The 27,961-nt window shown below is 30.9% G+C and overlaps 3 protein-coding genes and 1 long non-coding RNA gene across 4 annotated transcripts; 2 read left to right on the top strand and 2 right to left on the bottom strand.

Annotated features, from left to right (window-relative positions):
• Positions 1 to 3,801: 3,801 nt before the first annotated feature.
• LOC105782301 (ras-related protein RABE1c) lies at positions 3,802 to 7,384 on the bottom strand. The gene is made up of 9 exons (XM_012606968.2): positions 7,237 to 7,384; positions 6,973 to 7,121; positions 5,678 to 5,750; positions 5,213 to 5,313; positions 5,070 to 5,135; positions 4,685 to 4,782; positions 4,462 to 4,524; positions 4,274 to 4,366; positions 3,802 to 4,167 (listed from the first exon to the last, which is right to left on the bottom strand). The coding sequence occupies exons 2-9, from the start codon at positions 7,043 to 7,045 to the stop codon at positions 4,090 to 4,092; spliced, it is 645 nt and encodes a 214-aa protein (XP_012462422.1). The 5' UTR covers positions 7,046 to 7,121; positions 7,237 to 7,384; the 3' UTR covers positions 3,802 to 4,089.
• Positions 7,385 to 11,217: 3,833 nt separating this feature from the next.
• LOC105782303 (uncharacterized) lies at positions 11,218 to 12,519 on the bottom strand. The gene is made up of 2 exons (XR_008192650.1): positions 12,236 to 12,519; positions 11,218 to 11,797 (listed from the first exon to the last, which is right to left on the bottom strand). It is a non-coding gene; the product is annotated as an uncharacterized LOC105782303 (long non-coding RNA).
• Positions 12,520 to 16,942: 4,423 nt separating this feature from the next.
• Positions 16,943 to 20,885, top strand: LOC105781290 (transcription factor bHLH114). Its single transcript, XM_012605825.2, has 9 exons — positions 16,943 to 17,138; positions 17,247 to 17,366; positions 17,460 to 17,517; positions 18,390 to 18,508; positions 18,743 to 18,831; positions 19,735 to 19,893; positions 20,050 to 20,130; positions 20,226 to 20,336; positions 20,524 to 20,885. The coding sequence occupies exons 2-9, from the start codon at positions 17,315 to 17,317 to the stop codon at positions 20,641 to 20,643; spliced, it is 789 nt and encodes a 262-aa protein (XP_012461279.2). The 5' UTR covers positions 16,943 to 17,138; positions 17,247 to 17,314; the 3' UTR covers positions 20,644 to 20,885.
• A 2,235-nt stretch (positions 20,886 to 23,120) lies between these two features.
• LOC128036065 (actin-depolymerizing factor 4) lies at positions 23,121 to 25,103 on the top strand. Its single transcript, XM_052626828.1, has 3 exons — positions 23,121 to 23,293; positions 24,419 to 24,684; positions 24,769 to 25,103. Exons 1-3 carry the CDS (start codon positions 23,291 to 23,293, stop codon positions 24,917 to 24,919), a joined length of 420 nt encoding a protein of 139 aa, XP_052482788.1. The 5' UTR covers positions 23,121 to 23,290; the 3' UTR covers positions 24,920 to 25,103.
• The last annotated feature ends 2,858 nt before the right edge of the window (positions 25,104 to 27,961 follow it).

Below are 27,961 nucleotides of genomic sequence, written 5' to 3'. Positions count from 1 at the left end.
TGTATGAATATTTTATATTTAAAATTTATTTAATATAGTTTATTTAATTTTTGTAAATTATTTTTTTTAAAAATTTTGATAAATTCAAATAATTCACCTAAATAAATAGATATTGGTATACACCAATTTAAAAAAAAAACCCAAATGATGCATCCATCGGTGTGATATTAACTATTTCTTAGCATTTAGAAACAATTTTGGTTGCTAAAATGTAGTCATCGATTTTGGTTAAATCCACTCTTTAATTCTCAAGTGTTTTTAGTGGTGTTATTTCATGCATATTGTTTTCTATTACACTGACTCTCGTACCATCAAATTTTGTATGTTTGATAAAATTTCATTTTTTCTAAGGAAAAAAAATTCTTTCTTTTGCCATAAATTTAATGATAATATGGAAAAGGATTTATATATCCAATCAAAATCTGATGCATAATCAATATAGAATTATATTTACATCTTATTCTTTTAACTTATATTTTTATTTATGAGGGTGAAATATAATAAATTGAAATTATTTCGCACATAAATAGGCAATAATTGAAAAAAACTTTTGATGTGGTTAGATATGAAATTTAAAACAAGATGTCTGCCAACCCTTCAAATATATTATTTTAAAATCAATTAATTAACGATATAAATTCATTTTAAAATTGTTTCTTCAAGTAAATTTATGAATATCAAGCTAACATGATATATATATTTTGAATAATTTTATTATAAGTTTTGATTATATTTAAATGCACTTTGAACCCACATCCTCTTGCATAAATAACAATGCTCATATCAAACGAACTGATACTCAATCGGCACACGTGAGTGAATATTTGAATCAATGTATCAATACTTACAAATACATAATTTAAGAATAAAAACATTTTCTCAATTGGATTTGTTGGGGATTGACCCTTATAAACAACGAGATAATAAAAGTGGAAAAGAACGAAAACTTATGAATAAACAAACGAAACTACAATATAAAAAAAATCAACCTAAATGTAATAATTGTATATTACCCAAAACATCGAATACAAAACTCAAAATACTCATAAAAAAGGTATAAAATTCTTTTATAATTACCCTAAAACTCTCTCCAAAAAACTCATATGCAAGGTTTCTTTCCACACTCGTCATAGCTTTTTAACCTTGGAACTAACAAGGTTCGATCCGCAAGTCTAACAGTTTAGCGTCATGCTTAGGACCAATATAGCATTACCCTGATAAAGCCCGCTCAAATGCTTGTAATCTCGCCTCCAAGAGGTAAGAAGTAGTAGTGAAGGCTGAAAGATTGAGAAAAGAAGGCTCATAGTCTCTCCATTGGTTGGCGCGGATTGCGTACTCATAAATTGTGTTTTCACGCTGACCAACGCGGAATCTCCAAACAACCCAAGGTGGATCGACAAGCATTTCATTCAGTTGATCAGTGTCATGAGCTACCCGGTAACAAAAGGCTGTAGCAGCAAAAGATATTTCAGCTGGTAACTTGTAAGCGCACTTGAAAACAGCAGCCTTATTCGCTACTGCAGTGAGCTCGTCTTCAAAAAAGACTCGACCCAACTGTGCCTGGCTCCCTAACAAAAGAGTGGGAAGAGGAGAAGTCTTCATCCCACTAGCTGCATCAAGTTCGTTCTGCACAGCGTAAAGGAGATTCAAATTGAGGCAAAAGGAAAGATTAGCTGACTCAAAGGGCTCATCAGCGAACACTTTACAACCTTCCAAGAACTGCCTCTGTGATCTAGAAAGGCGTGATCTGTAAGAGTACCCCAGAAGAGAAAGAGAGGGGCCTTCCCCCCCGGGAGCTTCAGGTACGATTTCCTGAGGGAAATCCCAATGACGCGCATACTCACCGGGATCAAGGTCAGCCGGGACTTTAGAAGCGTATACAGCTAAACAAGGATAGGAACCCGACCAAACCATCCTGGAGTGTTTTGAGTACGATTTCCTGAGGAGGACGGTTTGGGAGTCTGAACCGGATGTCTCGACCGGAAGGCACCCGAGTGTTGCCCACTTCCGATAGATAGTGGGCTAGGAGCAACGGAGGATGGAGCTGTAACGCAGAGACTTGCTTAACAAACCTCTCTTCGTCATGTGAAAGAAAGAGAGAATTGCCCTTCTGGAGGTGCAGTACACGAAACCAGCAGCAAACGGCAGCATAATACGCAAAAGCGCTTTCAGGTACACACCGTGCAAAAGCAGGTGCTGAGGCGGAATAAGCGCCATACAACACAGAGGTAACGTGGGGTAGAGCCTCAAAACTAGAATAGACGTATTGCACGTCATGCTCAGGCACCATTTCCGCCCCGGCAACACCAGTCGTCCAGAGTGGATCGTTACGCTCAGGTGTGTTTCCGGTTTGGAGAAAGGCAGGACAAGGAGGTCCGGTGGGGGGCTCGAGGTCTGGGATCACCGGCCGGTCGTTGTTGTTGCTGATGCTCAACCCGAGGGCCACGACGACGTGGAGGGTGGCCTCCCCCGCGACCGCTTCGCCAGGCTGTTGTCCATTACAATTCATGTTGAAAACAGAAGAGATTAGATGAAAGGAGAAAGGGGAGAGTTGGAGGTACAGAGTTCGCTGAAAAGAGAGAACAGAGCACCGTCTGATCTCAAGGGAAATGCAGTCGTTACAAATAAGTGAATACGAGGAATCACATTTTATACATCATTTTAAAATGAAAAAAAATTAATTTTAAAAATATTATTCTGAAAATAGTTTTAATTTCTATATTTCAACGTATACATATCCTAAAATTCAACTCGAAGGTAAAAAATGTGAACCAATCATCTTATACATAATTTAAAAATAAATTATTACATTTTAAACTCCGCAAGTGAGGTCATCCTATAGAAATATAATAAAATATTAAAAAATAATTATTTAAAAAAAGTAAAAAATGATATGTAAATAAAGACCTACTTATCACTTAATAAAAAATAATTTTAATAATTATTTTACCTTATTTCATTTCATTTCATTTAAGATTATATTATCTTTTATCAAACAATTTAATTATATTCAATATTTAATTTTAAATAAAATACCAAACATATTTTATAACTTAAATTCAAACCTTAATTTTTCAGTATTTATTTTTCAACATTTAATTTTCAGTTTATCAAACATAGGGTTAGTAAAAAAACGACTTAAAAGCATGCTTTGACCGTGTATATATATATATACCATTTTTACCATTTTGTGTGTGAAAAGCTTGGTAGTCAAAGTAATATATATTTTTTTATCTGGTTCAATTCAATAATGTTAACGGTTTTAGAAAAATGACTGACTTGTGACACCTATAAGAACATGCCACGTGAAAATTTTAGCCGATTAGAATGCGAAATGTGGCATCCACATGGATAAAAATTAATATATTCGTATAAAAACTAAGAAAAACCCAAATGTTTTAGTCGGGTTCAAACGGTTCATACCAGTTCCTGGTCAACTAGACTGATGCCTCTGGACTAATACCCCGCCCGATTTCTGGTCTAGTTCAAACAACCAGCAAAGCATAGGATGAATCTTTAGAAAAGATATCCAGAGGCTGTAAGCCCTGAACATGAAAATCCAAAGGGCACCAACCCTTTAGGCCAAGCTCATGGCTCAGAATCTTACAAACATGGAGGATAATGACATCTCCGAAAAAACAGACATAATGAGCATGAAACTACTTATTACATAAGTGAATCAAGATCTCCTGAGCTTAACTCAGATTCATACAGTCGCCCTTAAGAGGTGTTATTCAGCAAGTTCGGGGATTGAATCCCGGCCATCAGAATCCTTTCCCCTATACCTAGGTTAAGACCTCCTTTATACCGAAACTTGAATTCAGATTATCTATCTATATCAAGACAAGTACATAACATGGGTCACTTGAGTTCAATAAGATCAAAGATATGCTTATAAAATTCCACAAATTAACTGAAAAAAAGAAAGAAAGAAGGAACTGCCTTTCAGAAGCAAAGCCTGGTAGTTGGAAAGAAAATAAGAGATAAATACATCAAACCCCCATAATGTCGTTATGATTAGTTTTACATTTAGAGTGACTGTGAAGCCGAACCTTCCATTTCGAATCTGCAGGCCTTTTTTTGTTCGCTTTATCCACAGCAACCCGACTTTTGAGCAGCTTGACTAGCTGCTGCCGAGTCTTGCTTATTAATTTTGAGTCCAGTAGGCTGTAACCGTAAAAACAAGGCATCCGTCATTTTGAGACCACGTAGCGGTTGAAGGGTTAATCAAGGTGAATAAAGAAAAATAAAAATTCCGAAGAAGAGAGAATACCTCAGCCTTGTTATCAGACTCTGTAAGCCTTTGCTTAATGTCGGTGGCTATTGAAAAGAAAACCTCCTCCACATTCAAATTCGTCTTTGCACTCTGCAGATTTCCATTGTTTTGTAATAGCCAAAAAAAAAAAAGGTCAGTAGCATTACAAAAGAAAAGATCAAGTCAGCAGCAACCATGCAACTTACAGTTTCGAAGAACTTGATACCATACTCATCGGCGAGGGCTTGACCCTTGGAGGTCGGCACAGCCTGGGAAAGAAGAGATTAATTCCGACTAGTACTTGAGAAATGTGTCTGGCTCATATGTACGTATATATATGTACGAGGAATAAGGAGACCTAATGAACCGACAATCTAACCACCAATACAAACAAGATCTTCCGTAAAAACTTGTAAGGAAACGTCTTACCCTTTTGCTCTCATCCATGTCAGCCTTATTTCCAACCAGTATCTTGTTGACATTGTCTGAAGCATGTTGTTCAATATTGCGAATCCAATTCCGAATATCTGTAAAAGAATAGAAGCTGGCTCTATAAGACTCACAAGAGATGTAGGAGACAATGTAAGAAACTCCATTCTAACAGATAGAAATCCTAAACCATCCCAACAAAAGCAGCAATGAGGAGAATCAACTATGCGATGAGGAGGATCCACTATTACTTTCATGCCTAATCCAATGAAGGAGACGAACATGCAAATGACAGAAATCATTCAACAACAATGGCTTATGAATATGTCTAATTTGACAATTTCACCTATATGCCAAATACAGAATTAATGAAGTTGGAAATTACTGTTGAAAGATGACTCATCAGTAACATCATAAACCAGCAAAATCCCCATGGCTCCACGGTAGTAAGCTGCAGAAGCATGAACGGTTCTGTCATAATAATTTGAAAATAAAATATAAATCCAACCAGCAGAAGCCTATTCAAACCTGTTGTAATAGTTCGAAATCGCTCTTGACCAGCTGTATCCCAGATTTGCAATTTGACCCTCTTACCATCAAGCTCAATGGTTCTTATCTTAAAATCAATGCTGCCAAGGAAAATGGAACGGTCAATAAGAGAAAATGTTATACAAAGTTATCAAAACTTCTGAATCTTAAAGTATGAGCAGAATAGATGCCTCAACCAATACAATGTAGAGAAGTAAGTGGAGGATGAAAGCTAGGATTGCAGTATAGTAAATTCTATTCCATCCCCAGAATGTTGCAGTTTTTTTTGGTAGTAACCAAATGGTGCAAATCATCCTCAGTTCTCCACTTTTAGTCACATTATTAAGTCCCTCTAACGCTACACTCTAAATGCTCCTCTTAGTATTCACACTTCTCAAGCCAAATGAAAAGAAACTGCAAAATGACTTTTACAAGTAATTTTCAGGAGTTTCTAGGGATACAAACCCGATAGTTGTTATGAAACTAGTAGTAAAGGAACCATCAGAAAAACGTAAAAGCAGACAACTCTTCCCCACACCTGCATAAATTCAAATGAGAAAATCACTGTCGGGAAAAATCAAAGCTTGAGAAAACTTAGCATGTTATTGACCTACAATGCCGGAACTGATAAAACCATTTTGCATGGGTCCACATAAGCCCACGTTAGTTCCAGCTATTAAAAATAGAGAAATGAGATGACAACGAAAACTGCTATTCCACACTAAAATAAAGCCAAATTGTTAGGCTGGAGTTAGAAGTTTCATTTTGAGAAAAGAAAGCCTAATATCTACCACATGCAACCATGCTGTTAAATACATGTTTGCATATAGGTATTTAGTGAATATAAATGAACAAAAGCGTTGAAGGCTTTTTGAGTTAGCTTGGCCACAGTTCAGCACCACAGCTTATTTTGAGCTCAAGAATGAGATTACATAATCATTCTCTTTAACTTGCATGATCAGCCATATACGGCATGCCTCTCTACGTCAAATCAACAAAAAAGTGTCAAATGTAACAAAAGCAATTCTGTTTCCTATGTTACATCGGGTTCAGATAGTGTTTTAAAGCTCCTATCATCAAGTTTTCTATGGCACGGCACAACAAATGATCCATATGCAAGTCTCAGCATCAAGAATACATATCAAAGACTCTACAATTAAGAAAATCAACAAAAGCATGTTCCTAACTTTTACCCCACCAAAAGTTCCGAATTGGTCTTTCCCCTTTCTGCAGGTATAGGACACTTGCTAACTAATAAACATTTGCTATAGAATCCTAGAAGCAGCCTCATGATAATAAAAAATTTCACATTCACACTATTCATAGGTCATATCCCAATATGTTATATATATATATATATATATATAACCTTAGCTAATCCAGTAAATATCTGCCACTTCCTATGTTACAATGAAATAAAGTTCCATCCATCATGATTCCAATCTGAATTTCCCAACATATCTAATGCTTATGAAAAATTAGCAATTAGTATGGCCAGAATAAAAATGAAGAAAAGCCATTTCTTTAAAACTAATGAAAAGCTCAAAATTGCAAACCCAATATAAATAATCAGAGTCATAAAATCTCAAACCAAAAACCATACTGAATCCAAGTCTCTTTCACAACAAAATCTAAACACCAATTAAAACCATAAAAAATAAAAGAAGATCAAAGCTTTTTCAATACCCATGTTCCATTTTTCAATGGTATAAACAATCAATATTATAGCTTAACCCAATAAATGCTTTAAAAGAACTCACCACTATCGCCAATCAAAAGAAGCTTAATGAGGTAATCATAATCAGCCCGAGCTCTTGCCGGTGGTGCAGCCATGGATCCTCTCAAAAACCACACACACAAAAAAAATCCCTATTTAAAATAGAAAAATCTGATCTTTTCTCTTACTTATCTGCATTTATAAAACCAAAAAAAAAAAAAATTCATTTCCAAATTAAAATCAAAGAAAATAATTTTAAAAAAATAAAATGAGATTAAAGTTGAGGAAAGGAGATGAGACAGAGAACCTAAGATGCAGAGGGTAGCAAGCAAATGAGACAGAGAGAGTCCAACTAATTTGGGAATTTCCCCTTTTTCATTTTTTCTGTTTTTGGATTTTCCTTTTTTCTTGTTCTTCACTTTTTGATTTAGTTTCTGCAATGTGATTGGCTCAAAGACCTTGTTTATATGAACTCGGCCACATGCTATTATTTTTAAACTATATATATATTTTTAAAAATTACATTTATCAAACAATTTAATTATATTCTGTATTTTAAGCAAACACATTTTATATTTAAATTCAATATTTAAATTTTTTAACATTTAATTTTCGATATTTATCTTTTAGTTTATCAAACAATATGTCTTTAAATTTCGAAAATTTCAAATGAGGCTAAAATAGATAGAAACCGTTAGTTAACTAATAGTCAATATTCAAACGTAACATACCACCTCAGGTGATGGCTCTTTTGACGTGCCATGATACGTCACCAATGACATGACATTTTGAGTTAAATTAATTAAAAATTATAAAAACATAAAATTCCAAAAATGAAAATTTCTAAAAAATATGAAAATTTTAATAAAATTTAAAAAAGTATTAGAACTCAAAAAAAAAAACAAAACAAAGTAAAAATGATGGCTTATGTTTCAATGTCTCTATTCTCATAATATCTGTCACTTTTGCTCTCTTCTCTGTTTCTCTTTAATGGCCGCTGATGGTTGGAGCAGCAAACTTGGATTTAGCAAGAGGCAACTGAGCTTAGGCTTGAAGAATTATAGGTAAAAATATTAGACCTAAAAAAAAAGTTTAGACAAAATAAATAGATCGGGTTAAGTTGGGCGAAAGCTTGAACTATATCCAACCCGACTCATTTTCTAATTTTGTAATGTATTTTATTATATTTGTATATTATATAACTTGTAACACAAATACAAAAAGTATATAGTAATAGAAAGTACTAAAATGGAAACCTTAAAAAAGTTATTTATATGTAAAATTTGAATAAATTAAAAATATATAAATTTTAAATTTTAAATTAAAATTAATATAAATATACTTTAAATTTTTATAAGTGTTCAACTTTCGGTTAAAACCGAATTAATTGATCGAACCAATCTAATTCGGTTGGAGGTCAATTAATGATTTTTTGAAAATTCGGTTATCGGTTAGTTCGGTTCGAAATCAGGTAATTAATTGAACTTAATAATTAATAATTCAAATTATATGTAGTTTTAATTGAGATAATTTGGTCAAATGAACATTATCATTTTTTATATATATGTTTTATGTTTGTTTTAACCAAAATAAAAATAAAAACAAATTAACCGAAATATTTTGGTTCGATTAATTTTTTAAATTTTACATTTATTTTATTTATTTATTTATGATTATTATGGCTTGTCTCCTAGCTTTTTCAATCTCCCCACCTTTAACTTCTCTCGAAGTCAAAGGTCATTTTGTTAGAAAATGAAAAGCATTGAAAAACATTTTGAGTTAAAATTTTAAAAATAATTTTTGAAAAATAAAAATATATGAAAATTAAAAATAATAATAAGTTCTTTCCCTAAAAAATTCATAAAACCTAAAAAATAAAATATTAAATATTAAATATTAAATTCATATAAAACTACAACATAACAATAATACTAAACTCAATCCAAACTTTGCCCAAATTTGACCTGAACAATATGTACTTACAACATTTGTCATATCGTTAACTAATACTATGAAGATTATGCTTAAGACCACTAATGTAAAGCACACTTTTAATAAGGGTTGAATAATATATACTAAAGGAACTGATACCCTTGATTTGTCATTTGAAGTTGTCACCAAATGTAACTTTTCATCCACCTTTCGACGTTGATCCATGAAATGAATTTTGTCTTCGGTTATGTGTCTTGGTCATCCACTATCAAAGCATCATGATATCTTCTTTAAAGTGTTGACCTTGTAGCAATGCTCCCTCTCCAACAAACACAAGATCAAACTTTGGAATTTTTTTTTTGTACCCAAATTTTCTTAGATCCTTTGCCATCGGTTCCAACAACCTTCTTCATTAGGATTTTCTCATTTTGGGTTTTGTTCATTCCTATAAGAATTCGTACACTTTTACTAAGTTTCCCTCTATAAATGACTTCCAGGGATAAATTTACCTATCAAGACCCTTTTGGTAACAATGGATACAAGATAACGAGGCATCATAAATTAAGCTAGGTTTGAAAAAGAAGTTTTTAAATTAACTTTCTTTTTGAAAGTTCTTATATCTCAAACCATCTTTGTAAAAGAAAGCTTTTTGTGTCTCAAGCATCTCATTCAATTTTTTATGCAAAGTTGGTAATTTTTTAGTTAAACCATCAATTTCTACTCGCATTTTAGGAAACCGTCTATAGAGAACCATCATTGATGTCGATTATTATCTTCAACATACACTAAATAATTTATAGTGCTTCAACCTCAGATGCCTGCCTCCACTATCTTAACTTATCACAACTAAAGGTTTTCTCCAATTCACGAATTGATATCTTTCAAGGATAAGGTATATCCTTTACAAGACACTATCTTTTGAATAGGTAGAATAGAACCACTTTCCCTTAAGGTTTTCTACCCAAAACCTTAAGTAAACCCTCACAGTTTGAGAAATAAAAATTGAATGAATGAAGTACCTTTTAAAGGAAAATATACAATGATTTAGCTCTCAACAAAACAAACTAACGCTTGAAAGAACGATTATGAAATAAACCCACAAGTGTTTACAAGAAAATGAGTATAATAAATGAAATATTTGGATTTTTGCTCTTTGAACTTTGAAAGATTGTTTCTTGTCTTCATTTGAGTGTCCTTGGATCATATTTACATCCTCTCATTTTTTTGGAGATGTTAGAGTCGTTGGAGAGAGTTTCTAACCTTTGGAAGCATTGATTATGCGCATTTAATGCAGTTTGCAAGTCTATGTCTCGAGACACATAACTGATGTCTCAAGACATCAGTAACATGTTTCAAGATACCTAGAGCATGTCTTGAGACTTTGCTCCCTTGGAGCAAAACTTTAGCTACTAACTTGCTTGTCTCGAGACTTAGAGTCTTATGTCTCGAGACTTTTATGGCAAGTCTCAAGACTTTGCCCCCTTGACGTAAAGCTTTGCTTACTAACTTACATGTCTCGAGACATATAATCTTGTAACTTGAGACATTGTTGGGAAACTTCGTTGTTTTGGCTTAGATACATTTTTAAAAGATTTGGGAGTACTAAAAAACTTTTGTAAATCTTCTAATTTGCTTTTGAGTTTATATAACACTTGATAATTTAAAGAAAGAATAAGGGTCAAATTTGATCAAATGAAGTGTGAGGATTAAATCCACAATTATGGCATAGTACATAGATGATGTGCAAATTGTTTAGAATTTATTAATTATAATACATAATAAATATTTCTAGAACCTAAACATATACATAAATACCCTAATAAATCTTAGAAATTTAATCAACAAAAATTTTAAAAATTTTAAAAATTCAAAATAATTTTAAAAATCCAAATATTTATAAAATTTCAAATATTTTTTTAAATTATAAAATTTAAAAATAAAAATTCTAAAAAACTCTAAAGAATATATAAAAAAGTTAAAATTTCTAAAATAATAATTTCGGGACAATAAGTAAATTAACCATTCAACTTTATTATACTAAAGGATTTTATTTTTTTCTCTTATTTTACTTTAAAAGAATTTTAAATATATAATTTCAAATTTATATACTCTAAAATCGAATTACTTATATGGTAACAAGATGGTAATTTTCCATGTTTAATTGTTTTAATTTAACTCAAACTTTGATTCGAAAAAATTTCAAATTGAGTTAGAATGATAAATGGACTCGTCAACTCGATCAACTCAAAAAATTTTCACTCGTTTAGACTCGATTCGATCGAACACTCACCCCTAAAGGTGTCCATACATATGCTTGCTTTTACACCATAATTTACACAACCTCATGTTACACGAATTAGTCGCAAAGTTATCTAAATAGAGAGATGAGTTGAATTACAAGATCAAGTGTCTCAAAGCATACATATATGAATCAATTGTCAAGTAGAAACGGATGGGCGGTGGGGTTCGTTTAACTTACTTTTTGTCTCCCACTATAGTATTGTTATAATATCTAATCTCACCGGCACCACTATTTTTACGTTAATCGTAGACAAACACACTGCCCACACAAACCTGCCCTAAAGTATTTGAGCCATCCACTTTTAACCAAGGTTCATTGGTATTTACAAATTCAAATGCATCTTTCATTCACAACCAAAGATCTCAAGCTCAATTACAAATGCCATTGTGTCTCAAACCATACATATATGAAACATTAGTAGCACATGGCCTCAACTCAAACAGAGAACATTAGAAATGACCTCAAAGTCGTCATCGCAAAAGGCCTCTACCCAAAAGCAGAATAAGGAGGCTTTAACTCAACCTTACACTCATTTACAGTGTATTTAAGAGCATCATCTTTGGATAATCTTTGTATACTCCAAATGTAATATTCAGGCGCAGCAGTATCACAATGAGAAACCTTGGGATTACTGCTGCACAACCACTAGGCTAACAGTGTCAAATTTATGCACAAATATGTCACACATTTACACCAATAGCAATTAGAATCAAAGGAGCTGCATAGTACAGTAATAAAAACCAAGAAAATGAAACTATTGAACTATTCTAACATAAACCCAACACTGTCCATTTATCAAGAAACAAGGCAAACATAGTCATACTTATACAGACATGAAAAATGTATATGAAACCGCAAAAACAAAACCCAATTGCCTAAATTCCATTAAAAACCAGTCTTCAGTCCAATCAAATCATCACTCTTCACTGAGCAATACGAAAATCAAATTCAGTCATGACTCGTGCACACATACAGATGATGACACGAATTGCTAGGACACCATGAAAAGCCAAAAAAAATCTGCTAATCACCACCGTCAAACAACCAAATAATTACACAGATAAGAACATACCCAAAAAGAACCTGAAGGCAAAAGGGGTTCCAGCAATGACGGTAGCGGCGGCAACGTAGAACCCAGAAGAGTGCAAGCTTTGTTGAGAGTAAAAGCCTGTGGTGGAGTCGTGAGAGCGGCGCTGAGAGAATTGAGGAGCACTAGAGGAGAGGAGAAAGTTCAGCAACATAAACCTAAACCATGATTTGATTCTGAAATTGTTGTGAACCTTTAAATTCTTAATAATTCAAGCATCAAAGATTCTAAGTTTTTGGCATTTGATCAACTACAAAGGGTAACCACATAAATTGCCCACTAACCAACAATTTAACAATAATAAAAAATAGGGTAAATATACATTTGGTACCTAAACTTGGCTTCAAGGTTCAATTTCGTACTCAAGTTTTTTTTTTATCCAATTAAGTACCTGAACTTGGCTTATTGGTTCAAACTGGTACCTGGTTACTTGGTTTTAAACTCATAGGATAATTTCATGGACTGCAATGCAAATTAAAGATATTAATTAATTAGGGTTTTTTTTTTAAATGAAAATTGATTGTTATTTTTATTTGATCATTTAAAGAAATTACAATACCTAACTGACACGTGTTAATTGTTAAGGATTTTCTTCGTATGTTGAGAACAATTGTACATAAAAGGACAAAGAGAAAACTTAGCAGTTGACTTTTGAGTCTGACTTGGTCAAATGTTTATATTTATTTTATTTGAATAAAATTATCAAATTTAATTAATTTTAATTATTGTGTAGTCATATAAAAAAATTCCTTTTCATTTTATATAAATTTGCGTTTGGTTCACTGAAATTATAGGTTCTGATTATGTCTGTTCTTTTTGACACAATACCTATAACTATCCATTATCCCTCCCTAACCCATAAATAGGAGGATGCTTCAGCGCACTTGAACCCATGTCCTCCTACATTAACAGCAATGCTTATGCCAATCGAACTAAAACTTAATCGGCAAATTTTAGTTATTATTGTGCATTAGTTGTTTAGGTAAAATTCATGGTTTTTTGAAGAAAAAAATCTAAAGCAAAAAATAACCGAAAGGTAAAACTTTAGTAAAAGATATGCCAAAGAAAGCAAGTATATGTATATACCTTCACGTTATATATAAAAAAAAGGATCATAGTCTACCGAATATATATAATTTTTATATTATTTTAAAATTACAATCAAGTTAAAGATATGTATATTGTGTGCATCGGTAAGATATATCGTATTTTGAGGGAAGATTCGGGTTTAGATTTTGGAGACGATATTGTTTGGATAGGAGACCACAAACCTTGAAAAGATAGTTTTCGTAAGTCATTTTAGCATTTCATTTAATTTTTTGTCTCTTTTAGTTCTTAAACTTACATTTTTTTTGTTAAATTGCCTTAAAATAGATGGAAAAGTTAATGTTTGTTAACGTTACTGACGTGGCATACACGTGGATTGCTATATGGATGACATGTCAGTACTTAATTAAATTTTAAATTTTTTATTTTTTTAATAATGTTAATGATTTTTAATTTTTAAAATATTTTTTAAAAATTTTTAAAATTTTAAAAAATTAATTAAATGTCGATGTTTCATCCACGTGACAGCCCGTGTGGCACATTAGCAAAGTTTAAAAAGTTAACTTTTCCATCTATTTTGGGGTAATTTGAAAAAAATATAAGTTTAAGGGCTAAAAAGGTAAAAAATAAAATAAATGAATGACCAAAATGACTTTGTTTTATAAAATTAGAGAGTCAAATAAATTATTATGTAAAATAAAAATAAAAGAATACCCTTGATTCGTAGGAGTGGGCGGCTGTTCATAGTTTACTTGTTCCTATTTTGGGTTGGTTAAATTCTACTATTAGTTTATGTATTTTGTGAAAATTGTAGATTTAGTCTGTGTACTTAATTTGATCAATTTTAGCCCATGTACTTTTCAATTTGGCTTTAGTCCCTATACTCTTTGAAATTTAAAATTTTAGTCATGTCCCAAATAATAACAGTTAAATTCGTTTGGTTAAATTTAATTACTAGTCACGTACTATGCACACATTTGTAGATTTGGTCTATATTTAGATCATTCTAAGTCCTTATACTTTTCAAATCTTGAAATTTCAGTCTTGACGCCAATGATAGTTATTGATCCATTAACTGGATTTTTAGTGAGCAATATGTGGAAATAACAAGCTTACTTGACATTACACATATAATAATATGTTTGGTTTATCAAATTTTGGAAATGGCAAATTTTCACTTAATATTGAGTTTAACTGTTATTGTTTGGCTATGACTGAAATTTTAAATTTTGAAAAATATAGAGTAAAAACGATCAAATTAAAGCACAAGGATTAAATCTACAACTTTTACAAAGTACAAGTACTAATAGTAGAATTTAACCTTTTAAGTTCGGATATTGGAGGATGGACATAGGACAGGATGTGTGGGATAAGCATGGCGAGTTGGGTTTTATAGTCGTCATATCCCCTCTCTAGTTTTTGTAGTTTCATTTCGTATTAATGAATTTTTCTTTCCTCAAAAAAATACGTGACGTTTTTTATCATCTCTTGTAAAATTTAAAAACTCTTACTGTGTGCCAAGTAATTCTCATTTTTTTATACAACGTCTAGAGCTATCTATAACCCCTACTCAAACTCTTAAATATGAAAATAACTGCTATTTAATGCGTTCAAACGTACATTGATAACAATGTCACTGCCAACCAAATTGAGTGCGGGTTTAGATGGGCGGTGCGATGCATTTAGCTTATTTTCTGTCTCACGCTACAGTATCACTACAATATCTATTCTTATCACCACCACCCATCCGAATCCCCGCTAAAACTCACTCAACAATTACCTTTTATTTTTAAATGCATGTCTAAATGATTTTGTATGGATTTGCATCACTACCACATTATAGTCCTCCACCTTTTCACAACAATTTGATTACCCAAAAATTAAAAATACCCTTTGCCAAATTAGGGGGTTTTGAAATAAAAGTCAGAATAATGAATATGAATGCAGTCATTTTTTTTTATATACAGCCAGCTAGCTAAAGCATGATATTCAATATTAATCAATATGTTACCAATTAAGGCAAAAGAAACTATGATATTAATTAAGATGGCCAAAATATATTATTCCTCTATTTTAAGCAAATGATAAAGATGGGAAACTAAGTTAAACCAGTTTTCTTAATGGGTTTTAATACCCATTTTAAACCTACTTTTGTCTGGCATTATTAACTACAACCTTATACAAATTTATACATATTTTCAATATCATATTAATTATTACGGCATTATGTTGCAAGTATTTTCTTCTGGGGTGTAAATAGGAGGATAATGCGTTTCAGCGTACTCGAATCCACGTCCTCCTGTATTGGTAATAATGCCCATACCAATCGAACTAAGACTCAATCGAGGGAAATATAAGAAATAATAAAATAAGTTAAAAGCAATCCATGCCAAAAGCTGAGTCTAAGTTGATGCAATAAAGTTTAAGTTTTGACTTAACAATTTTTTCAATTATTAAATCCTGATTATAATAATTAATCACTTCAATTTTCATTAATCAAATTAAGTCAATATTTTATGTGAAAGCGAAATCAAACCGATCATAAGATGCCAGCAAATTAAACCTCTCACACATAATACATGTACATAAGTACATAAACACATTTATGGTTTTTGCTTCCACACATTCATATAAGGTTGAATTATTCAATGGGTTCCTATAATATAAGTTAAAAAGCAAATTAGTCCTTCTACCGTAAATATACCGACGACTTGATGTGTTTTAAAGTGACTTGAAAAGAATTTTTTTTGATGAGAAATAAACTGCACACTTTTTTTCAAGTGAGTTTAAAATAAGATAAGTTAGTTTACAGTCTATGAAGACTAATTTTTTCTAGGTTCGTGGTGGTCAATTTCAACAATGTCGCCTCCAAGGTTAGAACCAAAGTTATCTTTCTGTCAGTGCAATGTGTTCTACCGTTGTGCCCAACATTTATTAATCAGCCAACATATTTTTAACATCGTTTACAATTTGATCTATTTGCTTCAAAAATTGGTAAAAGTATCATAGAGACCCCTATGCTAGGAGTCGGTTTGCATTTTTCCCTTCTATTCAAAAAATAGGCAAATTAATCTTTATACGTTAGATTAAAAAGCAAACCAGCCCTTCTGTTAAACATTTCATCCATTTGTACTGTTTAAAAAAGGGCCTTACATGTCAGCATGAGGTACACGCAGCATGTCACGTGTCACTATTTGATTATTTCATTAGCCACGGTAGTCTTTAATAGTACAAATGGATGAAAATTTTAACAGAAACAATCTATTTGCTCTTTGATCTAACATACTGAGATTAATTTATCTATTTCTTTAGTAGAATGGGTAAAATACAATTTGACTCTTAATACAGAGGCCTCATGATACTTTTACCTCAAAAATTAAATATTTTTGGATAGAATTGCTCACTATTATGGTAGAACGAGTAGAAGGAGTAATGGTTAAAACCCCTTGTTGACACCTACACGACCAAGGTTCAAACACTATTGATGTAATTTATGTACAAATAAAAATAGTAGAATGACAAATTTGCTATTAAATCTATATTATAAGGACTGCCCAAGTAGTTTAACCATATAATATAATATATTATATGTTTGTATATAAATAAATGGGTTTTGAGGAGTCACCTTAGATGTTCCATCTTATGTTCATGCAATAAATAAGCTGTAAACCTCACTTGTCTCTAAGAAAGGAAATGAACAGTTTCCTACACTCAAAAGAAAAACCCTTGAAGAGAAATCTTTCTATATAGCCGGATTTAAATCGCCTCTTCATATTTTGCTACAACCCCAACCCAAAAGCTCTTCATTTGTTCAGTCGCCGCCGGCCGGCGAAGATCAGAGGTGTGTTTAATTTTATCAATATTTTTTATGATATATATCTTTTTCATCATATATATGGTTCTTGTTCTTCATTTCCTAATGAAAGTGGACTCACTGAGTTTTAAATAGGCTTTGAACTCAAAGGCTTTTGAGTTTCCAGCTTCTGATCTTTTAGCAGTGAAAGAATCTGATTGAAGATGAGGAAAGCAGCTCATCTTTCACCATTGTCATCACAGTTCTACAACATTGGTACGATAATCATCATTTTATAAGCTAAACCCTATATATATATACACGTACACCATTGCTAACTTTTCTGGGTTTTCTTTTTCTTGGTTTTAGGAAACAGTGAAGCTCAAATGCCTTACTTGGATGTCCTTATGCAGATGGAAAGCAAAGGGTATAAGCTATTTTATGCATTAATTAAGACTATGAGTAGTATTAAATAATTTTTTTCCTTCTTATATATAGGGTTAATACATACTTTGGTACTTGAACTTGGTTTCAGAGTTACCGAACCTGAATTTGGTTTCAGGGTTGAAATTGGTAACTATGATTTTTTTTTTCCAATTGGATACTTGAACTTAGTTTCATAATTCAAATCGGTATCTGAACTTGGTTTTTTTTGTCCAAATTAGTACTTACTTATTTGAACCAATTTGAACAAAAAAAAAAAACCAAGTTCAGATATCTAATTGAACAAAAAAGGCTTGAGGCCAAGTTTATATATATAAACCTTAAATACCTATGTTTTTTTGTCCAATTACGTACTTCAACTTTGCTTTAAGGTTTAATTAATTTGACACCTGAACTTTCTTAATTCAAATTGGTACCTAGACTTGGGTTTTTGGTTCAAATTTAGTATTTACCTATTTGAACCCGAACTATGAAAGAAGTTCATGTACCAATTTGAACCAAAAAACTAAGTTCATTTATCTAATTGGACAAAAAAAAACCTTGAGTACCAATCTGAACCTTAAAATTAAGTTCAAGTACCAAAATGTATATTTACCCTTATATATATATATATATATATGGTGTTCGCATGTCTGGAATTTAGCTCAAAATTCAATTAACCATTAACAAAGAGTACTTCAATGATGATTTCATGAATGGCTTTACTTTAATTGCAAAAAAAGGAATATAAAAAGGTGATAGATACAATCATACAAACAAAAGCCAAAAAGAATTAAAATTCTTGCAAGTCAAGAACTTACAAATATTGAAAGAAAACCCAAATTTAATTAGTGGTTGCTTTTGAACTCTTAGCAGAAATGTGAATGGAGATGCCTTTTCTATGGAACCCAAAATATTCTACAATGACAACCAAATAAGAGATGGGGCCTTTGCTATTCCTTACCAATCCCATTTTAACTCTAATTTCTTACAAGGTTTGCTTCTTATCTATCTCTATCACACCTTTTACTATTTTTAGAAAGTTTTTAACCCTTTTCTGTGTGTGTGAATCTCAGCCTAACATCCCCTTTTTCAGAAATAACAGTATTAGATTATTGAAAAGGGATAGCATTCATGTTTCATCCAGTCTTTTCTTTTCTTCTTTTTTATAGTTTTATGCATGCAATATTGCAAGTAAAATAAATAAATGCCCTTTTGTGTGATGTTAGATTACGAGTATGGTAGCTCCAATTTTGACAACAATTTTCAGCAATCTATGTCACTTAGCAGCAAGCTAGCAATTCCATATCTTGAATCGGTAAGTAAGCTCTTTGATTCCTTTTAGTAGGCACTTCTATGTCAAGTTATTAATATTAGAAATGTGTATAGAAATTAATTTCATTTAAAAATTGGGTTGGGTTTGAGTTCTACCGTATAAAATTCGAGTTTAGTTCAATTCAGCCCGTTTTTCAATTTATATAAATTATATTATTTGAAAAATAAAATGGGAATGTTGTAAATATTTAGAAATTAAGTTGTTTATGTTTAAAAGTTGAATAATCTGTATTGATAAGGCACATTGTATTTCCAAGATCAAAATTTAGGTGACGTTAAAATGGAGATGCTAGATAAAATAAATAATATTAAATAAAATAATACATATTTACAATAGGCAATTAGAGGAAAAAATAAGATGGATGAATTTAAGTTAATTTAGATTGTGCATAATTTAAGTATATATTTCAAGTTGGTCGGACTTGTGCAAGTATAACACAATGGTAGGTCTTGGGAGTTGGGACTAAGTTTTGGGTGGCTGGTAAAATTTTCAAAACTTTTAAGAGTTTAATGAGAATTTGTTTTAAAAAAATTAAGGGTTTGATTAAAATTTATAAATTTTTTGTGAGATTAATGAGAAATTTCAAAAAAAAAATAATTAAAAGTTCAAAAAATTTCCAAAAATTATGAGGGCCTAATTATTATTTTTTTAAAATTTAAGAGAAATGAAAATTTCTCAAATTTTAGGGTGCACCGTTACAATCTGCGGATCCTGATACCATATATAAGCTTTGTTCCGTACAGCTCATAAACACCTTTAAATATGTTGCTCGAATTTTAATATGAGTATTAGATATGAATATTTTTTTTCTCGTTTTTAATATATTTAGAAGATTATATTCTCGGAATATATGTGAATCACAAGTATTGATTTGGTTTTTCTTAGGAAAGCATTCAAAATGGAAGGAAACGTGAGATTGGGTTTAATAATGACCCAAATACAGCATTGGATGAGAGGAACAAGAACAAGAGGAAGAAATTATTAACCTCCTTTGAGCAATCTCATAGAAGCAGTCAAGAAAGGACAGAAATCAAGGATTTCAGGGTATGGGATTTTTCCAGCTTCTAATGCCATAAACTACGATAGAGATTCTGGGGTTTTCTTTGTCACCTAATTATGAAAATTTTATCTTTTTTAGTCGATAGCTGACTAACGTAAAAAAGGAAGCTAAAACAATCGTTTTATAACTTTTCATTCTAGTTGAATATGCCAGTGAGGAGAAGCCAAAAGCTAAGTGACAAAATCACAGCTCTTCAAAAGTTGGTATCCCCCTATGGAAAGGTAAGTTTTAATTTTAATTACTTCCAAATTACATAAATAATGTAAAATTATTTGGTTCTTAAAAGTTGGTATGGGTTGATGGGAATTCATTGCAGACTGATACTGCTTCAGTCCTTCAAGAGGCTTCTCTTTATATCAAACTTCTCCAAGAACAAATTCAGATGCTGAGCAGCTCATATAAGAGTCTTAGAGCTATTCATCCACAGGTAAATTATGATATAATCTAGTATAAAATATTGTTCTAATCGAGTCAAGCTCAATTGAGTGTATAAATTTGGGTTTTAATTTCTTTTAACGGTTTAAACTCGACTCGACAATTAACGTATCAAAATTTGAATTTTTTAAAATTTTTATTAAATTCTTGTTTTATAAATTTGCATTTTGTTTGAATAGGAGATTGGAAAGAAGCAAGAAGATCTAAAAAGTAGAGGACTTTGCTTGGTTCCCATTTCATTTACCCAAAGAGTGACAAAAGAAGAACAATCATCCTTGGAAAATTTAAATAATATGTAATGCAAAAGCATTGTCATAGTTTCATCCCATTACATATATTTACCATATTTCCAATTTTAGTAGTTGAAATTTATTGGGAAATAATGTATACATTTGGCTTTTCTTAGTAATGGTAGTAGAGTTGTGTGACCCGAATCTCAGTCTGAAAAGTTCGAGGTGCAACCCACTTGTTAAAAAGATAAAATAGAAGGATCAATGGCCGAAGGTATTACTATTATCGATGTTTATTATGAGATACAAAACATCTCTCTTTATTATTCAACATATTCAAAATTATTTTAATATATACTAAACTATTATTTTAAACTCTTGACTGAGCTGATGTCACGTGTACCCAGCACCAGCTTGGTTAGTGAAATTATGAAAATATTTTTTCAGATCGGATTTGAATGCATACCATTTATAATTATAAAATGTTAACTTTACCGCTAAATCAAAATTTTATTTTAATATAATATTTACATTTTTATTACCTCAATCAGTTGTATATAGTGATAATGTAATTATTAATTAGTTTCATAACATATGCTTCATTATTTATTGTATGTTATTTTTAAACACACTACGTATTTTAAATATATAATTTTCACACGTATACGCATGTGATATAGAACTTTTAGTAGATCTTTAAAGCTTTCATACATTGTAAAATTTTGACATTTAATAAAAAATATGAACTACTATATGTTTTATTTAATTTTGTGCATATTATACATATTATGTTGTCATTAGTTTCAAAGCATACGTGACTTTATTTAATATATGCCATTTTCACACTCGTATATGTACACATGTAATCCAATTATTAGTATTTTTTTTGTGACTGCATTATATTTGGAAAAAAACAAGTCTTTCGACAAAATAAAATAAAGGGTAAATTATACTAGCAGCCACTTAATTATTAATAAATTTTTTGGATCACTCAACTATAAAAGGTTATAAAATGGTCACTCGGTTGTTAAAAAATTTCCTTTTCTGTCACTAGCCGGGTAACAGTTGTAGCTTTTAAAATTGACATAATAACAATTTTAACTCTCAATATTTATACGTTGTGTAATTTAGTCTTTTTTTCTTGCAGTTTTGTTTTTTATGACATTGAGGATTAATTTTTTTAAAAATAAGAAAAATATTAAAATTATTATCTTGAATTTTGGGTTTCTATTTTGTATATTTTCAATCAAATTTAGTGATTAATTTGATTTTTAGTTTTTAGGTGAAAGAGTCACAAAGAAAAATAAAATTGAAAAAAACTCAAAATTACATAACGTGTAAATGTTGAGGGTTTAATTTTAGAATCAAAAGTAAATTGACACAATGTATAAACGTTGAGGTTAAAATTGTTATTATGCTATTTAAAAGTCGCCACGGTTAGTTAGTTGGTGACCAAAAACGATAAAATTAAATAGTTTAGTAATTATTTTGTAACTTTTCATAGATAAATAGCCAAAAAACTAATTATTAGATGACTATTAGTATAATTTACCTAAAATAAATAATAAATAATTTACCAAATATGAGTCATAAAATAGATATAAAAAATATTTTTAATAAAAATGGGCTGTGTATTAAATTTCAAAGTTCATCAAACGGCACCGTATTTCACCATCGACCCTTTTTCTCGACGGGAATTTTCCGCTCACTTTCCTCCTTATCTCAAAAAAGTGCCACTGTCACCGTTCCACAACGTGGCACGTTTTCTACATAAAAACACGTGTCGTCTTATAGTTGGGAAATCTTACCAAATTTATGACAGTCATTGTAACTTTAGCAATGAAACCACACGCGGCGACACGCACCAAAAAGAAAAAACGTGAAAGCAAGAAAAAGAATAAGGAAAAAAAAGAGAAAAAGGAAAGTACCAAATTGAAATAAAATAAAAGGGTAAACTGTTAAAATAGTCACTTTTGTTTCTCTAAGGTTACATTTTAATCACTTATGTTTGAAATGTTACGTTTTAGTCACTGAGCATTAATTGATGTTAACGGTGTAAAGGTAGGCTGACATGATACGTTAAATCATCATTTCAAACAAAAATTTTAGGTTAAATTATACAATTGGTCCCTATATTTTTTTTTGTTTTGAGCAATTTTTTCTTTTAAGTTAAAGAGATGGAGAAGAGAAGAAAATAGAGAAAAACATAAGAGAATAAAAATTAAAGAAAAAAGGAAATTTCTAAGAACATAAAATAAAAAATTGCTCAAAACGAAAAAATATGATAACCAATTGTATGATTTAACCTTAAATTTGTCTAAAATGATGATTTAATGTGCCACATCAGCTTCTCATTACACCCTTAACCGCAATTAATGGCTCAATGACTAAAATGTTACAACACAATAACATAAGTGACTAAAACGTAACATTTCAAATATAAATGACTAAAATGTAAACTGAGGAAAATAAAAGTGACTATTTTGATAGTTTACCTGATAAAATAAAATAAAAATATAAAAATGGAAAAGCCTTGGTTTTTTCAAGCAGTTATCGGCTATCGCCAACCCCAAAAAAGAAAAAAAGAAAAAAAAAGAAGAAAACTCTAAGTCCATCAATTATCACTACAATCTCTTTCCCCTTATATTCTCTTCCAAAGAAGCCCTAGATTTTCTCGGCCTTTCTTGCTATTTCCCTCGCTTTCTCGGGAAAAAAAATGGTAAAAGACTCTTCTCATCAACTATTTTTCTACTTCACTATTCCTTGTTTCCTAACCTCTGAATTATATTCAGTTCTCACATTTTTTTCAATTTATTTTTCATTTTTATTTGAGGCATTAATTTTTTTTTGATTTGTTGAATTAGGTTTAGTTTTCATAAAATTAGGAGTAATGTTTCTTCAATTTAGGGTTTGTTTAGGCTGTCTTTTAGTTCCACCGATCTGGTTTCAATGTTCGATTCGATTTTCATGTTTGACCGTTTGACCTATTGCGGTTACGTGTTTGATTTTCAAGAGTTGATTTTCTTGTTCGATTATTTTTTCTCTCATCCGGTTTGCTTCATTTTGCATTTTTTATTTACTTATTTAGATTTTAGAATATATTATGATTTCTAATTTTAGTTTTTTCTTTTTGTTTTACAAATGAAAGTTTTTTGGCTGTTGATTGAGTTGGAACAATTTCGCAAAAGAATTTGCCTATTTGAATTTCTTGATTATTACAGTTAGGATTTGGGAATTTAGGAATATATAAAAATGTAAATGGTGTGCTTGAGAAAATAGGATGGAATAATTTACAATGTTTTCGCTAAGCAATTTATAGTGAAAGGAATAAATTATTTAACTTGGCAATTTTAATGGATTTTATGTTTGGTGGGAATTGGCCTTTTTGTTCTTGTTTCAAAAAAAATCTTTTTAGTTTTCTGGCTATTGTTGTCATTCATCGGTTTGTAAAACCATTTGATTAAATAGGATAAATATGAGTAATAGGTCCTTCGAGTTATAGAAGTGTGTCCGAAATTTAGATTAGAATGGAACTTACACTACTTGTTATTAGTTTAAAAGTGGAACGGTACATATCGGCCAGTAATGGAACGGTTTGGAGAGTGACGCAACCAGTTTGTTTAACTAATGTGAAACTAAATTTTCTGAAACCCCCTCCTAACAATGTGATTTGCTCTCTTAAATGAAGAAGGATTTATTTATAACACTTGATTATGGACTAGATTCTTAGTAATTTGGGAGCTCTTATTATAATGTTTGACTATTCAGTTGTTATCTAGCAATATGGATTTCTGTTTGTCTTGGTTGATACATGATACTGGCTGAGGTTGTTCATGGTTCACAGGCAAACGCAGCTTCAGGAATGGCTGTGCATGATGATTGCAAGCTGAAGTTTTTAGAACTGAAGGCTAAAAGGACTTACCGCTTCATAGTTTTCAAGATCGAAGAAAAACAAAAGCAAGTTGTTGTGGAAAAGGTTGGTGAACCTACTGATAGTTATGAGGCTTTCACTGCTAGCCTTCCAGCCGATGAGTGTCGATATGCTGTGTATGACTTTGATTTTGTGACCGATGAGAACTGCCAGAAGAGCAGAATTTTTTTCATTGCCTGGTAACAACAAGTGATTATGCATTTGTAATATTTGTGACCTCTCCTGAATTGCTGCACTGATATGTTAACATTATGTACTTGAAGGTCTCCTGATACATCAAAAGTAAGAAGCAAGATGATCTATGCGAGCTCAAAGGACAGGTTCAAAAGGGAATTGGACGGTATCCAGGTAGAGTTGCAAGCTACCGATCCTTCCGAGATGGATCTCGATGTCATAAAGAGCCGTGCCAATTGAAATGTATGTACCATTTCGACTTTGAAATGGAACTTTATACTATGTGGTTCACATAAATGTAATGTCTATATCAACTTTGGATCTTGGAACTTGCTTTGATATTGGGTTATATCTGTGGATTCTTATGGGGTAATGCCTTTCCTTTTATGTTGAATTATATAAACATAGCTGAAATTATGTGTTACCGGTGCATGAAACTTCCATATTACTTGCATTTGAACAATTGCAATTTATTTATGGCCTTGAGTAGACTTGTTCAAAGATTTGGTTATCAAGTTAGAAGGTCTCGTTTTTAATGTTATTTTCTATATTTTATGATATTTTTTAAATAATAAAAGAAGTGATATAGGCGAGCTTTAGGTAAATTTTGAGTTCATGTTTTGAGTTAAATTGGGCTTAGCCAACTATAGGTGTGCTTAGCATTGACTTAAAAAGCTGAAAGATTTAACTTTTGGTTTTTCAAAAGTGTGTTAAAATTATTAGCTTGCATTTTATTTATATTTACTATAAATTGTAAATATAATTAATATATTCAAATTGAATTTTATGAAGATTTTATATTAATTACTTAAAAATATTTAAAATTTATATTTCATATATCATAATATTAACAACGAATTGTAGTAAATTATTTGTTAAGCTTAATATATACGTAGTGGAGGTAATTTGGTGTTTCAAAATTTGGAAGAAAATGGTAATAAAAAACAACAGGTCGTAATTGTTTACCTCTACTATCTTATCTTGCCATAACTAAAAATTTTCTTAATTTTCTTAATTTAAGGTCCACTTTTGTTAAGGTTTTCTATCCAAAACTTCTAGGAAGGCCTCACAAATTTAAGAAATACATTTGACAAACAAAAAATACCTCTCAAAGGTTGATATTACAATAATTAAGCTCACTTAAAAGATCGAAAGAAATAACTACCCGAAGTATGTGTATGAAGAAATATGAGAAATATAATGAAAAATATTGGAATTATGCATAATAAACATTGTAAGCTTGCTTCTTGTCTTCTTCAGCTCTATTTATACTATTTCATTGATTTAATTTGAAATGATTAGAGACAAAATTAAGTTGTTAGAGACATTAATTCGAGCATTAAAAGCAGTTGTACATGAATAAGTATTGGTACCCTAGGTTTTGGGGTTTGGTTCTTTCTTTCTTTTAAAGTTTGTGCGAGTATTGGACCAAAGGTGGGAGAGGTGTTGTACCTCATCAGGTGGGGGTTGGTACCGCGGGTTTTGAGGAATCAAAATTGTGGCTTGGGGTGCGGTACCAACTCAGATGGGGCTCGTACCCCTTTGCTAAATGGCTTACTGCCAAGCTGGGTACCGCACTCTTTGTCAAACAGGTTCGGTTCCTCTGTGTCACTTTGTTTACTACTAAGGCGGGGAGTGCACTCCTTGACCTGGGTATCGCATCTGGGGTAAAAACATTCAGAAAATTTTCTTAAAACAATTTTCAAACTTTAAAATTGATTTGACTTGAAAATATTTTCTTAAAATGTCTTATCAGATTTCTATCTAAACATTATAAAATCAAACTTAACATTATTTCATTATAAAATTAAGCCAGTGAACTTTGTTTTCGGAGTTTAGAGTTTGTTTTTTTATTATCTCCATCTTGTGCTTTTTTAGATAAATTGCTTATTTAGTAAAGTTCTTTTTTTCCGTGGTTGTTTACCTTCTTCATCGGAAGAGTTTTTCTACGTAAATATTTATGTCCAGTTTTTCTCTATTCGTTCTTATTTGTTGCTTATAGGGGTCCATCCCCAACATATTATATAACTCAAAAATTATATATTTTTTATATATTTAGTTTATAATATATATTAAATAATAATTAAAAATATATTTATGATAATAAATATATATTTACTATAACATTATATAAAACATATAATTTATGTTTATCATTAGATAATCATAAAATTTATACTATATTTATTTTGCAAAATTAATTGTTTGATTTTTATAAAGAAGAAAAGGAGAAGGAAAAAAAATTGCTTGTTTTCAATTTGTAGCCATTGGTAAAGGCAGTACCTTTGAGAGGCAAGGGGGTTGCCAATTTCAACTTCTTTTGCCTTTATACCTTTGTCTTTCCTCCAATTTTTTAAAGTAATAGAAAAATATTTGATGCACGGTCGGTAAATTTTTAGATTTTATAAGTAGAGTTAAAATATTGATAAATGTCTTATAAAAGTTTAGTAAAATATTTTAAGAGATATTTAAAAAGAGAAACACGTGTCAATTTTTAAACCTACTTGTAAAATAATAATAAAACACAACCGTCCGTGTACCAAATACTCACTTTTATAAATAATACATTGTTTATTCTAGTTTTTGGTAATTATTTTAATGAATTTATTATTATTTTGATTTAAAAGTTTCCAAATTTTTATTCATTTAATGATAAATTTATATAATTATATATTAATTAATATTTACAATAATAGAATCACACGCGTATGCGTGTGGAAACCACGTATTTAGAGCGCATAGGCGGGTTTATAAGTAACATAAAATAAATAATAAAATGTAAGATTTGAAACTAATAATAATAATAATAGCACATATGGAATATGTACTCAATGTTACTTTAGTTGAAATGGTAAAGTTGGGAGAGTGTATATTTGGCGTTTTGGTTTAAATCCCGTTATAAGCATGAAATTTTTTTTCTAGATTTTATATAAAAAGATAAAAATGCTAACTAACAATTATTGCTTTGATAAAAATAAGGGCAGTTTGGTAATATAATAAATGAGCTAAGTCTCAGTTAAGGACATTTCTGTAATTTCTTAATCGAGATGATACCCAATTCTCGATCAAGAGTTTTATTAAATGTATTAATAATATATAATTATGTATTAAAATTTTAAAAATGTCACAAGTAAAATCATATAAAAGTTGTAGTCATCATTTCATATCCTCACTCCAATTCATCTCATCACATAATCCACCAATATTCAAAATTGATAGATGCAATTTGATAGTCTAGACTCTAGAGGACGGGGCAAAAAATATAACGGCACAAAAAGATCA

Source organism: Gossypium raimondii, chromosome 13 (assembly GCF_025698545.1).
Source record: "Gossypium raimondii isolate GPD5lz chromosome 13, ASM2569854v1, whole genome shotgun sequence".
In the NCBI taxonomy this organism is placed as follows: Eukaryota; Viridiplantae; Streptophyta; class Magnoliopsida; order Malvales; family Malvaceae; genus Gossypium; species Gossypium raimondii.
The sequence above is the reverse complement of the archived record's forward strand: the minus strand, read 5'-3'. Positions and strand labels throughout refer to the sequence as shown.

Bases quoted from the DNA above. Each gene is read 5' to 3' on its own strand.
- LOC128036065 (XM_052626828.1), top strand. The intron at 24,685-24,768 runs GTAACAACAAGT...ATGTACTTGAAG, and splicing joins AGAATTTTTTTCATTGCCTG to GTCTCCTGATACATCAAAAG.
- LOC105781290 (XM_012605825.2), top strand. From the start codon at position 17,315: ATGAGGAAAGCAGCTCATCTTTCACCATTGTCATCACAGTTCTACAAC. The intron at 18,832-19,734 runs GTAAGTAAGCTC...GGTTTTTCTTAG, and splicing joins CAATTCCATATCTTGAATCG to GAAAGCATTCAAAATGGAAG. The intron at 20,131-20,225 runs GTAAGTTTTAAT...AATTCATTGCAG, and splicing joins TGGTATCCCCCTATGGAAAG to ACTGATACTGCTTCAGTCCT.
- LOC105782301 (XM_012606968.2), bottom strand. From the start codon at position 7,045: ATGGCTGCACCACCGGCAAGAGCTCGGGCTGATTATGATTACCTCATT. The intron at 5,314-5,677 runs GTTTGTATCCCT...TTTCCTTGGCAG, and splicing joins AGTTTCATAACAACTATCGG to CATTGATTTTAAGATAAGAA. The intron at 4,783-5,069 runs GTAATTTCCAAC...ATTCTTTTACAG, and splicing joins TGATGAGTCATCTTTCAACA to ATATTCGGAATTGGATTCGC.